Source organism: Sturnira hondurensis, unplaced genomic scaffold (assembly GCF_014824575.4).
Source record: "Sturnira hondurensis isolate 20B ecotype Veracruz unplaced genomic scaffold, ASM1482457v3 Scaffold0004136, whole genome shotgun sequence".
Taxonomy (NCBI): Eukaryota; Metazoa; Chordata; class Mammalia; order Chiroptera; family Phyllostomidae; genus Sturnira; species Sturnira hondurensis.
The window spans coordinates 18,909,566-18,923,232 of NW_028076767.1; the positions used below are offsets into that span (position 1 = coordinate 18,909,566).

General features: G+C 50.0%; 1 protein-coding gene across 1 annotated transcript in view; it reads left to right on the plus strand.

Moving 5' to 3' along the window:
* Nucleotides 1-11,442, plus strand: part of DNMT3B (DNA methyltransferase 3 beta) — a 41,579-nt gene extending 30,137 nt beyond the window's left edge. The window contains exons 14-22 of the mRNA XM_037043857.1: nt 347-530; nt 1,131-1,215; nt 2,167-2,312; nt 2,542-2,632; nt 2,962-3,110; nt 3,933-4,018; nt 7,132-7,201; nt 7,928-8,046; nt 10,102-11,442. Coding sequence (XP_036899752.1) covers nt 347-530; nt 1,131-1,215; nt 2,167-2,312; nt 2,542-2,632; nt 2,962-3,110; nt 3,933-4,018; nt 7,132-7,201; nt 7,928-8,046; nt 10,102-10,243 — 1,072 coding nt within the window. The 3' untranslated portion in view covers nt 10,244-11,442. The remainder of the gene's footprint in view (nt 1-346; nt 531-1,130; nt 1,216-2,166; nt 2,313-2,541; nt 2,633-2,961; nt 3,111-3,932; nt 4,019-7,131; nt 7,202-7,927; nt 8,047-10,101) is intronic.
* The last annotated feature ends 2,225 nt before the right edge of the window (nt 11,443-13,667 follow it).

Sequence of the window (13,667 nt, forward strand, 5' to 3'; positions counted from 1 at the left end):
ACGAGGCCCAGTCACTGCTCTTCAGGGATTGTGGTTCTCGTGTGTTTAAGACAGGCATGTCTGAGGGTGGGGAGCAGGGTGTGCACAGCTCCCTGCAGATTAGCCACTTCTACAGGGGGAGAGGGTTTCTGTGCAGAGCCTGTGGACTGACGGTGCACAGGTGTGCAAGGAAGAGGTTAGTGTGGCCCACATCACACCACAAGACCTACCAGCCCATGGGGAGGAGCCAGCTGGGTTCCCGAGAAGGTTTTAGGCAGTGCATGGCTGTCTATGTGGGGGAGGGGGATGGGTATGTAGGAGGAAGACCGATGCTGAAGGCCTCCGTTCTCTCCGCTCCTGGGTGCAGGTGCTTCTGTGTGGAGTGCCTGGAGGTGCTGGTGGGCGCAGGCACGGCAGCCGATGCCAAGCTGCAGGAGCCCTGGAGCTGCTACATGTGCCTGCCTCAGCGCTGTCACGGGGTCTTGCAGCGCCGGAAGGACTGGAACGTGCGCCTGCAGGCCTTCTTCACCAGTGACACGGGTCTTGAATATGTAAGCCAAGGCTCTTTTGCCCAGCACCACCCACCCCAGAGTGCCAGGGATCTGGAAGGCTATGGGAGTCTGTTGACAAGAGTTCGTGGAAAGGTCCATCGTACAAATGACTGACTTGAGACTGGCTGATTGGCACGTTCTGTGTGCAGGCCTCGGGCTTCTCCAGTGCTCTTCCCTCCCCTCCTTTGTGGCTTCCCCCGTAGTTTCAAGGGCCTGCTGAAGAGAAGGCTATGGCTGACGGTTTAATTGTAGTGGGAGTGGATATTCCAGGTCTGTGTGGCAGGCCCCAGGTCGTTCCTGTGCAGAGTGATGTGTCCTTGCGTGTGTGTGTGTGTGTGTGTGTGTGTGTGCGCGCGTGCATCTGTCTCTCAAATTCTCTTAAGGGTAGAATGGCCAGTCTGCCATGTCTTTCATGTCTTAAGGGTAGAATGGCCAGTCTGCCAAAACTCACGAGGGGATCCCAGCTAAGATGTGGCAGAACACAGGGTTTGAATCCCTCAGAGCAAGGGCAACTCACTCCTTTCCCAGAGGATGACCCTTCCCCCTGCACCTTCACCTCCATGACCTCCATGACCTCCATAACCTTCTCTAACCTGGCAGGAAGCCCCCAAGTTATACCCTGCGATTCCTGCAGCCCGAAGGCGGCCCATTCGAGTCTTGTCCCTGTTTGATGGGATTGCCACAGGTGAGTTCGGAGGTCACCTTGGGATGCTCACCTGGTCCAGGGGTCTGTCCTCAATGGCAAGCAAGACTCCTGGGATTATCTGTCTGTTACCTGTTTAGAGAAAACGACTGGCTTCTTGTTCACCTGCCTGGGCATCTTGGTCCTTTTTAAAGTCATATAGTCATATTTTAGCTGTTGCAGTTTATTTTTTAGTTATGTGCAGGTACCTTGGAAAGTTATTTTTTTGTTCTGTAAGTATAGCTACATTAGAGATTAATTGACAACTCTTTACTAGTATCGCCATTCCCCTGGTTTCCACGTGGGTAGAATGAGCGCAGCCAATGTGTGTGTCATCCTTGGGAGCTTTACCTGACTTAACTCATTTCATCCTCAAAATTGCTCTGTGGTGTGTTGTCAGGAATGTCTCCCTTTCACCAGAGTGGGAGGCGGTGGAAATGCGCTGCTGTGCCCTTAGCCTCACGGCCTCATTCATCCTTGTGTGGGTCCACCAGTGTCCACCTGCCCAAATCACTGACAGCTTTTAATGACTCTCAGGTCAGGACCAGCTGCTTCTTTTCCCACCCTGTTGGGTCCTAAAGACCCGTTCATGCTGGCACAGGTAAACCACAGTAGAAAATGTGCTCGGTCACTGTCCCCAGACTTTGAGGCTATTTAGTAAACATGGCTTTGGTGCAGACCCCTGTCCTTGTGTCTGCGTTCGACTGTGCTGGGACACCGGCTGTAGACCTGTCCGTTTTAGTGGGTCCTGCTGGTGGGCTGTACCAGTTGGTAACTACGTCTGTTCTTCACGAAACTCCATTCCCCGGAAAGCCTGCGGTTTCAGTGCCCTCTGTGTGGGTCCCTGGAGAGCTACCATGTCCTTGTTGGGTCTGGTCTAAGTTCTGGACTGGACTGAGAATCCCTGAAGGCAGGCTGACCCCGAGTGCATTTTCTGTCTCCCCGACCCCACAGGGTACCTGGTCCTCCGAGAACTGGGCATCAAGGTAGAGAAGTATGTCGCCTCTGAAGTGTGTGAAGAGTCCATCGCCGTTGGCACCGTTAAGCACGAAGGCAATATCAAATATGTGAATGATGTCAGGAACATCACAAAGAAAAATGTGAGGGCAGCCTGCACCCCTGGGGGTTCCAACACCCTCGCCTCCTCCAGGCCCTGAGCCCGGCACATTCTCACAGCCATGCTGTCCCCTTCCCCATGCACAGGGTTGTGGGAAAGGAGAACCTGTGGTCACGTCAGGTGTCCTTTCTTGGCAGGTTACTTGTAACCCAGGCTGTCAGCCTCTCCATCCTCACTCCCTCCCCTCCCCTGAGACTATCTCTCTCTCCCAGATTGAAGAATGGGGCCCGTTTGACTTGGTGATTGGTGGAAGCCCATGTAATGATCTCTCAAATGTGAACCCTGCCAGGAAAGGCCTGTACGGTGAGTATCCCTGCATTTTCATCTCCTATGGAGACCCTGCGTCTCCTGTGTGCTGTCCAGGAGTGGCCTGAGGAGGAGCTGTTTGCTGCTGGCCAGGCTCACCTGTCAGCTCCGTCCCTGCCTCAATGTGAATCCCCAGTCCCCAGAGATACGTAAAAATGCTGCGCTGTCCAGTGCCTGTGTCCTTAGTCCAGAGGACTGCAGGTGGAGGGGCCCGGGCCCTAGGGCGCAGCCTCAGTCAGGTGATCGCTGGGGCCCCATTTGTTTCAGTGTGGAGGGGTGGGCTGATGGGTGCGACCCCAGCCGCCTGTCTTCTTTTGTGGGCCCAGAGGGCACAGGCCGACTTTTCTTCGAGTTCTACCACCTGCTGAATTACTCACGCCCCAAGGAGGGTGAGGACCGGCCCTTCTTCTGGATGTTTGAGAATGTGGTAGCCATGAAGGTTGGCGACAAGAGGGACATCTCTCGGTTCCTGGAGGTGAGGGGACCTAGGGTCCTACCCGACAAGACTGCATGGGAGGGGAAGGGTTGGCGGGTGTTTCCACGTTGGGGATAATTTCCGGGTTTTTGACAGAAGGATTGGCTAGGTCTGAGAATAACGGAGTCAAGTGGGTTGATTCTCTTTTGTTCAGTCTCTTTTGGTTCAAATATTATTGATCTCTAAATGCATCTGGAACCCACTGAGGTCAGAGATGATGAAACCATCACTTAGTTTCGCAGGCCTCGGGAGATTTGACTAAGCATTTATCCTCGAGGGAGTTTTTTCTCATTCTCGTTCCAAGAACTGCTTCTTTAGGGCCACGGGCAAGCTCATTATCCACTTCTTAATATGCACCAAGCACTGTAGTAAATATTTTTCACACACATTCCTTATTTAATTTTCCCCAAAGCTTTACAGCCTGAGTTCTGCGAGAGAGGTAATAGAACCGGCTAGTTAGTTCTGTTGTGCTGCGTGAACCTGGCAGACGGTGGCCCAGGGTGAATTCTGCCAGCGCTGTATTCCCACAGCTAGGAGCTCGACTTGCTGGATTGTGTTTGAGCTGTTTCTGCTGCCTGTACATTCCATCACAATCTGGCATGCCCCGGGGCATGCCTTCTTAGAACCTGTAGGTCGGATCTGGTCTCTTTCCTCATCATTAATATGGGAAGTAGTCCCTTAGCCGGACCCCAGCCAGATCTTGCTGGGAGCTGATCCCTTGGCTGGCAGGAATCCTAGCCAGGAAGCAGCCCCGCCCCCCGCCTAGGTTAAGTCCCCCACTCTGACTGCTTCCTGGATTCTGATGTGGGTCTCTCCCGACAGTGTAATCCAGTGATGATTGATGCCATCAAAGTGTCTGCTGCTCACCGGGCCCGCTACTTCTGGGGCAACCTGCCTGGGATGAACAGGTAACAAGGGGCTCCAAGAGGGACAGGTAACAGCAGAGTGAAATGCAGCGAACGGTGTGAGCCCTGACAGGTTTACTCTTGTGAGACAGAGAACTGGCCCCACCCTGGGTTCCAGCCCCTGGTGTTCCGGGTTGACATCTGTTAAGATGTACAACCACCTGGGAACCTCAGGCCAAGATGCCTCAGTCTGCTCCAACTTGTTTTCTGCGCTGCCCAGGGCCTTGGTTCTTCCAGTGCCGGGCGCTGGCACACACGGGTGTCTTCTCAGCCAGAGATGCCGATCCTCTCTACCCCACCCCTTCTCCCAGTTGCCCGTCCTACTGGGAAATGGAAGGAGATGGTTAGATGTGCCCTGCTCCCTGAGATGAGGAGCCCCAGACCAGCCTGTGGTGACCGGGCAGGTGGCAGAGCCGAGATGACCATCGGTAGCCCAAAGCCTGTCTCCCTTGATCTTCCTTAACCAAGAACCTTTCCCAATTTTTCATCAAAGTGGCGAGTTACAGAGGATCAGTTATCTTCTATGTGTGGTTTCAGGGATGTCTGGTATGCTAATTAAGATCCAAAATGTGATACCCCAGATTTGCAAGTGAGTTAAGCTTAAAAGTATTCTCCCTTAGAAGGGGAAATGTTTGAAGCATTGATTTTGACATTTGGTAAAATGTGAATGGAAGTGAGAAGGTGCTGGACCAGCTCGGAGGATTTTTTTTTTTTTTTTGGTATCTTGCTTTTTTATTTAGCTGATCAGTCAAATGGTGTAGTGCCATGTTCAGGGTAAAATGGGCTCATTCAGTCAACACTTGAGCTTTCACTGGGTGGTCGTCACTGTTGTACCTGCTGCCAGTTGTGTGGTCGATGTGTCAGAGTTGCATCTTGTCCCGTGGAGTTGACCTGCTGATGGAGGATGGGGAGAGAAGACAGTGAATGACTTCAGGGCCGTGGCTGGAGGGGGCTGTGCATTGGGAGAGTTGATGGGAAGGCTTCTCATGCCAGCAAGGACCTGACTGTAGGAATGGAGCCATAGTTATTTCAGAGAACATTCTAGAAAAAAGGACAGGGTAAGGCCCCTGGCCGGGTGGCTCAGTTAGTTGGGTGTCATCCCATTCACCAAAAAGTTGCAGTTTGGTCCTGGGTCAGGTGTGTATGCAAGGCAACTGATTGCTCTTTCTCTCTCGCATTGATGTTTCTCTCTCTCTCTCCCTCCACCCCCTGCAAAACCAATTTAAAAAAAATCCTCAGGTGAGGATTTAAAAAAAAAAAGAGGGTAAGGGGTGTGGCAGGGAATTTAAAGACCAGTTCAGAGAACAGTGTTCCTTATTCGGGGAAGGCTGGGAGGGGAGGACAGAATGCAGAAGTATGGGCTAAGTTATGTAGGGCCTATGGGTCGTGGTACCATTTAGATTTACTTTGGGAATTCACAGGAAGTTTTAAGCTGAGGAGTTGTTCCCTAAATTCATGGTAGTTTCTGGTAGTTTCTGCCCTGGGATGAGGGCAGAAGTGGAGAGAAACACGAGCTGGCTGTTCAGAGCCCGGAGCTGACCGATGATTGTGCAGCACCCCAGTGGGTGCCCTTCGTGTGAACGATGCATCCCAGGGGGTTGCAACTCCGGGGAGTTCTGCGGATCTTAGCAGGATAGATCAGGTTCTAGATAATGCGAACGTTGGACTTACAGGATTTGCTGATGCGTGGGATGTGCAGTGGTACAAGATGAAAAGAAGACTCAGCAAAAATGCCAGGAAGTTTTCTGCCTGGGTTGTGATAAGAACCAAGCTGTAGCACTGTAGCCGGCTCTGCAGGGTTCTAGAATATCGACTCAGCATAAACCCGGGGCCAGAAAGCGACAGAGCGATGTCCAGGCTGTGAAAAGCCTTTGTTTAGATCTAAATCCTAGAATCAACATAGGTAGGGCTATGCCGTGTCCTTTTCCCCAGGGCCCTCAGCTCCCTTGGGTTCTCGGAAAGATCTGGGAGTGGGGATAGAGTGGCACTGGAAACGTGGAAGGTGAGGTCAAGGAAGACTGCGATGACTCGAGGGCGGCGATTTTCAACCGGTGTGCCGCAAGAGGCACACTCGTGTCCCTGCAAGAATTTTTAAAACACGCAATACCTGACTTTAGTCAGGGGCACGGCCCTCTTTTTTCTCAGATTGTCGAATAAAAAAAATGACAACAGCCAACACAACAATAACCATCTGGTGTGAATGAATCAAAATAATGCCTTTTTTTTTTTGGTCAGATTGGTAAAAGATACATTTTGTGGTACGCTGCAGAATTTTAGTGATTTGTTTATGTGTGCTGTGAAATGGAAAAGGTTGAAAATAGCTGGTCTGGGGAATGTTTGGTGTCATTCAATGGCCCCTGTTAGGGAAATCATTTCCATTCTTAGGACTGGTTTGTTTGTGACCTTGACGTTCCTTACACGAGAGCTGCTGTGTGTCTGTCAATGGTGCATTCAGAGCCCCTGGTGGTTTGTGCTCTGTAACTGCTCAGCCACTTTGTTTCAGGTTCTGTCCCCCTTCTGGGCACTGGCTTGCCTCTCTCTGCATTGGCAGGTTTGATGGTGAAAGTTACAAGGGTAATTAGTGCTTTGTCAATCACCTCCTGTCCTTCCTACCTGCACCCACTTGTTTTTAGTCCTCAGCCTCCTGTGGCTCCATCCCCAGCAGTAAGCCACCAACTGATGGCTTTGAAGTGCTCATTGTAGCAGATAGACCCCCAAAGAGCTAATCCAGGCTCCTGGGACACAGCATCCAGTGTAACTTGCTCGAGGTCATCATCGCTCAGCAGTGCGGCTGGGATCAGAGGGGTCTACTGACGCTTCAGTGTGCTCTCCTCATCCAGTTCTACTCAATGGCAACCTGGCTTTGACTACTATTAACATTTGGGACGGGGAGCATTCATTTTTGGACACTGGGCTTGCCCCTTCAAGGGCCTAGTCTCTCCTTAGCTTTGGCACACAGCTTTGTGCTCCTGCCAGGATAATCGTCATTGTGTATTTGTAGCAAGTCCATTGCCAGAACACATTTTTCAGCTTTAGGCCCTCACTCCACCTTGAGAGGTGCCTGGCTGAGGCCCATTAACAAACGGTAGCAAGTAATGGGTTTTGGCTGTTCCCAGGCCTGTGATAGCATCAAAGAATGATAAACTCGAGCTGCAGGACTGCTTGGAGTTCAATAGGACAGCAAAGGTAAGATGTGGTCACAGCGGGGACTTGACCTTGGTGTCATTTGTTCCTGCCTCTCCCCGCCATGTGACTCCCTGGTGCTGGGCCTCTTTCCGCTCATGATTGTTCTATCCTGTCTGTCAAGTACGGAGTAGGAGAGATCCTTGATAAACAAATAATCCCTAGGTGAGAAAAGGCAACTCTACCTTCCAACTGTGAATGCACACGCCGTAGAGATGCAGCGAATGTCAGCTGGTCCTCCCAAGAAATGAGTAAATGCTTTTGCCAAAGGAAAAACATTATCTGCTGACAAGGCATAGATAATTCTATTAAGATGTCTATAAACTTAATTCTTAATGTTAGCAATAAGCTCAGGTTCATCAAAACCCTGGTTTGGTTGACTATCCTCTCTAATCTTCGGTGGATTTTTATGCTTTGCTTGACCTTGCTCAATCAGTGACTCTGGTGTTCTCTTTGGCACTCATGTGACCTCATTCAGGGTCACATTTTTATCTCTTGTTCTCTCTGAGGCTGGTCCTTCCTGTGCATTGACTTCTTGGTGTTCGTGGGAAGCACAAACTGTTCTTCTCCTCCCAACTCTTTTGCTTACTCCTTCTGGGAGCCCAGACCCGCCACCTTCTCTCCCCCACGTGCACCCCTGCCCCCATCTTCCCTAGGTGCTTCCGAGCCTCGTCTCAACCCAGAACCCTCTATTCTGTGCTCACTCCATGATGTCATTTTGTTCTCCAGTTAAAGAAAGTGCAGACAATAACCACCAAGTCGAACTCGATCAGACAGGGGAAAAACCAACTTTTCCCTGTTGTCATGAATGGCAAAGAAGATGTTTTGTGGTGCACTGAGCTAGAAAGGTGAGCGAGGCTGCATGTGGAGCGGGGAATGTGGCAGACAGAGAAAGGGGAAGAAATGTGGTTGAGGCCCGCAGCACAAGGGGGCTTGCTCGCCTTCATTCTGCATGGGCCCACGGACCCTTCTGTGTCAGTAGGGCTGGGAGTAATACCCTTTCAGGGTTAGTCCTTATTTCCTACCAGAAATGGCAGAAGGGTGGTGGTGTGAGGCATCTAGAACATGAGGTCATGGCGGCGGCACCGTCTTCGGTTGGCTGCGTTGGCCTGGCGTCTGCCTGCCCCAACGTGCTGGGACTCGGGGATGTAAGTGGAACCAGCTCAGGAAAGCCCGGCTGACATGCCCTGGCTCTTTCTCGGGAGATTCCTGCCAAGTCACCCTTCCACAGCTGCTTCCTGCTTAGCCACGGCGTGCCTTCTTGATTCGTTTGGCTAAGTTGGTAGCTTACTGATTTTGATTCAGACAACCAGCTCTTAAATTTCAGTTCTCCTAGTCTGGTTTCAATTCTTTTTTCATTCCTTTTGTTTCTCTTGTTAATTTTGTTTTTATTTTTGTTAGAATATTTTTTTGTTAGAAATGTAAGAAGGCATATAAGTATCCCTCTACATTTTTTGGCTTGTGTCTTGAAGGATTCGACACAGTATTTTCTTCCTTCCTGGTATTTCAGCTCTACAGCTAGTTTTAGTATTTACTAAACAGTAATTTTCTTAGTATAAAAGTTCTAATGAGGAGAAACAAACTGGGTAGCCTTGCCCGTTCGTGCTGTGGATTCTGTACAGGGGCCCCTTGAACAACACAGGTTTGAACTGTGTGGGCCCACTCGTACATGGATTTTTTCAATATATATTGGAAAATTTCTTGGAGATTTGCAACAATTGGGAAAAACTCACATGAATCACGTAGTCTGGAAAGAAATATTGAAAAAATTAAGAAAAAGGTAGGTCTGCCGTGAGTGAGTAAAATTTACGTAGATGCTTGTGTTATTTTATCACTTACGACCACAGAGTAAACACAGAGTAACTGTTCATGGCATCAGTCAATCTTCTGGTCAGCAGTGACCTCCAGCACTTATATTTGGGGGACTCAAAGTTATACTTGGATTTTCAACTGCATGGAGGCGGGGGGGGTGGGGTGGTTAGCACCCCTAACCCTCGTGCTGTTCATGGGTTAAATGGATTTTGAGACTCAAGCCTAACACGCTGGGCCAGATCTGTGATACATGGGTGGCGCAGGTGGCTGTCATTACGCAGACAAATTAAGACAGAGCCCTGGAGTGTTGCGACTTGGCCTGTTTCTTAATACCCACTTAACACGGGCCCATTGGCGTCATTTCTGCTGTTAAGTCCAGCTCGGCTTTTGATTCAGCAACTGGGTTTGAAAGGAGAAAGAGAACGCAGGATGCTTCGGTGTCCATATGTAAATTGCCTGAGCATCCAGTGACTGAAAATAAGCTTCCTTTTTGGCAAGTGTCTGTGTTCCTTACAAGGACGTTACCTAACTGCTCACATCTTGTGATTTGAAGACCCGTACGCTGCTGTCTTCTGGCTGGCTGTCTTGGCACGCACTCGTTTGGTCATTCCTTCATTGGAGAAAGGTTCCCCGAGCACCAGCTGTGTGCCAGGAGCACGGTGGCAGTGCTTGGAAGCACCTAACAGGTGCCCTCACAGAGGAGCCAGGCCCTCCCTGGTAACATCTGGGTTCTGAAGAACTGCACCTGACCTCTGGGGTCAGGAGAGGGCTCGTGTGCCAATGACAAGGGAATGGGGTAAAACGCCAACCTGTGAATCTGAGTAAAGGGCACATAAGTGTTCTTTGGACTACTTTATGTTTGCCACTTTTCTATATGTTTTAAGTTAATTTCAATAAAAAGGAGTTTTTTTTAAAAAAGGGAAAAAATAGTGCCTTCCAAAAAACAGAGTCCCGTATGGAGGCCTGGTGGGCCCTGAGAAGGGCAGATAGCAGTGCTGCGTTGGCCGTGGTGAGGATCCATCCCCCAGAGGCACTAAGCAGGCTGGAGGTGGCACTTCTGACTCCCTGTCTTTTTACTCTGGTGCCCCCAGGATCTTCGGCTTTCCCGTACACTACACGGATGTGTCCAACATGGGCCGTGGGGCCCGCCAGAAGCTGCTCGGGAGGTCCTGGAGTGTGCCTGTCATCCGACACCTCTTCGCCCCCCTGAAGGACTACTTTGCCTGTGAATAGTCCCCCTGGGGCTCTGGGGGGGAGGGGGGTGGAGCCAGAACCCAGGAGGTGCATCCCAGGCTCTGCCCTCCCTCAGCTCAGCTGTGTGGGGTCACACCAGGAACCTCTCCAGAGCCACCTGACACCCTCCTGGCAGGGGGAGCCCAAGGTGCCACCTTCTTGCGCACAATTCAACCTGGCTGCTTGGAGTGGCCAAACACGGTGCTCATTTTGTCTTCTCCTAAAACTTTGAAACTTGAAGTAGTTAGTAAAGATGGCTTTTTCCCCTGCCTCCTGGGTTTACTGCTCAGAAACAATGGCTAATATACCAAAACCACAGTGCCAACAGCTCTCCAATACTCAGGTTAAGGCTGAAAAGTCACCCTAGACAGTTACTGTAAGACCTTGCCTTCAGATGTCTGTGGCAACTTGTTTCCAGGAGTGTGCAGTGTTAGACATGTAGCAAAGGGACATTTTAAGGGGCCAGGACACTTTTTCTAGGGCAGAAGAGGAAATGATGTCTCTGTTATGCTTGAATTTTACCCAGCACATTCTCCAAGCCTCAGTATGAAGGGCTGGGATTCGCTGTTGGGGCCCACTGAGAGTATTTTCCACACTAACACTGATTTCAGCAGGGATGACCTTCCCACATTCAGGGCGATTTCTTCCCACAGACCCAAAGGCAGGGCCAGCCTTTGTGAAATCCCTCCCAGTGACTGCAATAGAGCCCTCCTGGGAGCTCAGGAAAGGGGTGGCTTGGGTCATAAGCTGACATATTATGCAGGCAGGCATGTTGCTATCTCTTGCGTGTGTGGGGATGAAAGTGGGAGGCTTCGTTAAGGTCCGCCCTCCAGACTTCTGCAGACCAGGCACCTCCATATTAGAAGTATGACTCTGATTCCTCAGCCTTTCTCTAAACTCAGAAGCAGTGACCGCCAGGGCAGAAGCACAGCCCCCTCATCTTAGAGATAGCAGGGGGGAAATTGCAATAAAAGCTCAACCCTCCCTCCAGAGATTTTAAAGTCTTATTCCACAAGAAATCGTTTTTTTAGGAATAACAGGAGGCAGGACAAGCTGCATTTCAGAAATGCCATTGTAATGGGTTTTAACACCTTTTAGTCATCTTACTGGTGCTATTTTGTAGAATAAGGAGTAACTTTGACAAGTCTTGTGAGAATTTTTTAATACACTTTTTAAAAAAAAAAACAACTTGACTTCTATTTTTGTTTTACCATTTTCATAAAAATTTTTTTTTGTAATCGTAGCCACGTAACAAGAATGGGGGAAAATTGTGCCTTGTTTCGACAGTTTTGCTATTTTTTTAGGCTGAAAGATGCCTAGAGTTTACTTTATGTTGAATTAAAATCAGTATTTCTCTATAACAGTCTTGTGTCCCTTTTTGTTCCTTTGTAGGTCAGATGGGCAGGGCAGGGGCGGGCCTGGCTCCCTTGAAAAGGTGGGTGGTTGGAGTAGGTCGTTCAAGTCACTTAACAAGCCTGGTGCATAATGCCCTGCTGACACCGGGCAGGCAAGGTCTAGGGCCCTGGTGTCCAAGATCCAGTGTATCACATTCCCTGGGTGGCTTGTTCAAAGCTTTCTGGGCCCCACCTCAAGTTTCCTGGTTAATTGAGTGTGGAGAGGAGACTCAGAATTCCATGCCTCTGGTCCAGGGGCCACAATGGGCTAGTGAATGGGTTTCTTCTAAATCTTGGTTCCCAAAATGAATGAAGTGTCTGAGTTGATTTAAAAGCTTAATGTCTGGAACAGCCATTTCCAATTTCTTGTAGCTCTTGGGAAGCTGATCAAGATGATTCATGACTCTCAAGAATTGCTGGGCCCATTCTCCCAGTTCTTTATGCCTTTCTGATTCTCCAGCACCTTGTTCTGTGGTTCTCAAATTGGCATGTTGCAGTTAAGCCGCATTCAGGAAAAGGACTGATTTGGTAGTGGCCCCATGATAGGAACACAGCTGCCCTCGGTCTCAGTGCTTTGGGAGGAGCAGGTGCCTGTTGCCTCTCCTGTACATGGTCTTCAGGTTTACCTGAGATCACTTAGCCAGGTGTCCGAAGCCCAGTATGCCATAATCCTTGTGTCTTGCTACCTCTATCCTGGTCAGGGGAAAGGAGCTCGTGAAGTTTAAGTACCCCTCTGGAGGTTGATGTTGGTCAGCTGGTGCGTGCAGATGGAGGAAGATGTGTAAAAGCGGGATGCACATGTATCAATGGAGCCTTAATTGGACTCGGCACCTCTGAGCCTCTGTTTCTTCATAGGCAAGATAAGCTATAATCCTAGTTAGCTGTGTGCCAGAAAGTCTGGTTGGAGTGGAGAATGAGAACCCAATTATGTTTTTAGGTGCTGCTGGGCTAGAACAGCCCAGGTGTGAGTTGCTATGCAGAGACAATTGGCAATTAGCAAGCTGAGCTGGCACTCCTCTCAGAGGTGTTTAGACCCCCAGGGGCCTTGGCTTCCCTGTTAAGCCATCTTGTGTACAGTGCTGCACCAGATGCCAGGACAGGATGAAGCAAAATAAACAGCCCCGGCCTCAAAAACCCAAGAGAGGAGATGGACGAGCCTTCCAGGTGAGGGGCCCTTGGTGTCCTGGTCTGCTTGTGGGGTGGACTGGGGGAGACCTGTTCTGTGAGGGCAATTCTTAGGGCAGTTTTTTTTTAAGATTTTATTTATATTTAGAGAGGAGAAGGGAAAGAGAAAGAGAGGGAGAGAAACATCACTGTGTGGTGGTCTCTTGCATGCTCCCTACTGGGGATCCGGCCTGTAAGCCAGGCATGTGCCTTGACTGGGAATTGGACCGGCCACCCTCTGGTTTGCAGGCCAGCACTCAGTCCACTGAGCCACACCAGCCAGGGCAAGGGCAGTTCTTTATGGGGTTTCTCAGGATGACCAGGTTGGGATCTGAGTGATCCCAGGCTCAGTGGCCAAGGGGAGAATGAGGAACGTTCTGCCCTGGAGGATGGGTTGGATTTTGCATTTTTGCATTCCATGTAGCCGTTTTCTGAAGCCATCTTCCAATTGCCTGGGGCTGTGTCCAGGGCCTGGCTTGTTGCTGGGGTCACTTTGGGCACATGCCTCTTGGAGTATCTCTTTTCCTTTTTTTAAATCTCTAAAAGGTGGGGATCATAAATCCTGTCTGCTTCCTAGGGCTGCTGTGAGGGTTCAAGGGCATGATCTGGGTAATGTGTTTTGCCTGGTGCCTGGCATGCAGCAAGTCCTCGCATGCGGTGGATGGTATTGTGATAAGGCAAGCTATTACCGAAGTGTGAATGACGGGGCGCCAGTGGTGATGGTAATATCCAATGTTTATTTTAATGTATTAATAGTAAAGTCATAAAAAGGAAGGAGGGGATAGTATTCCCCCAAGTGTTGCACAGGAGCTGGACTATAGCAGTAGCAGTGTCTGGCATAGTGTCCATCACCACACTCTGCCTCC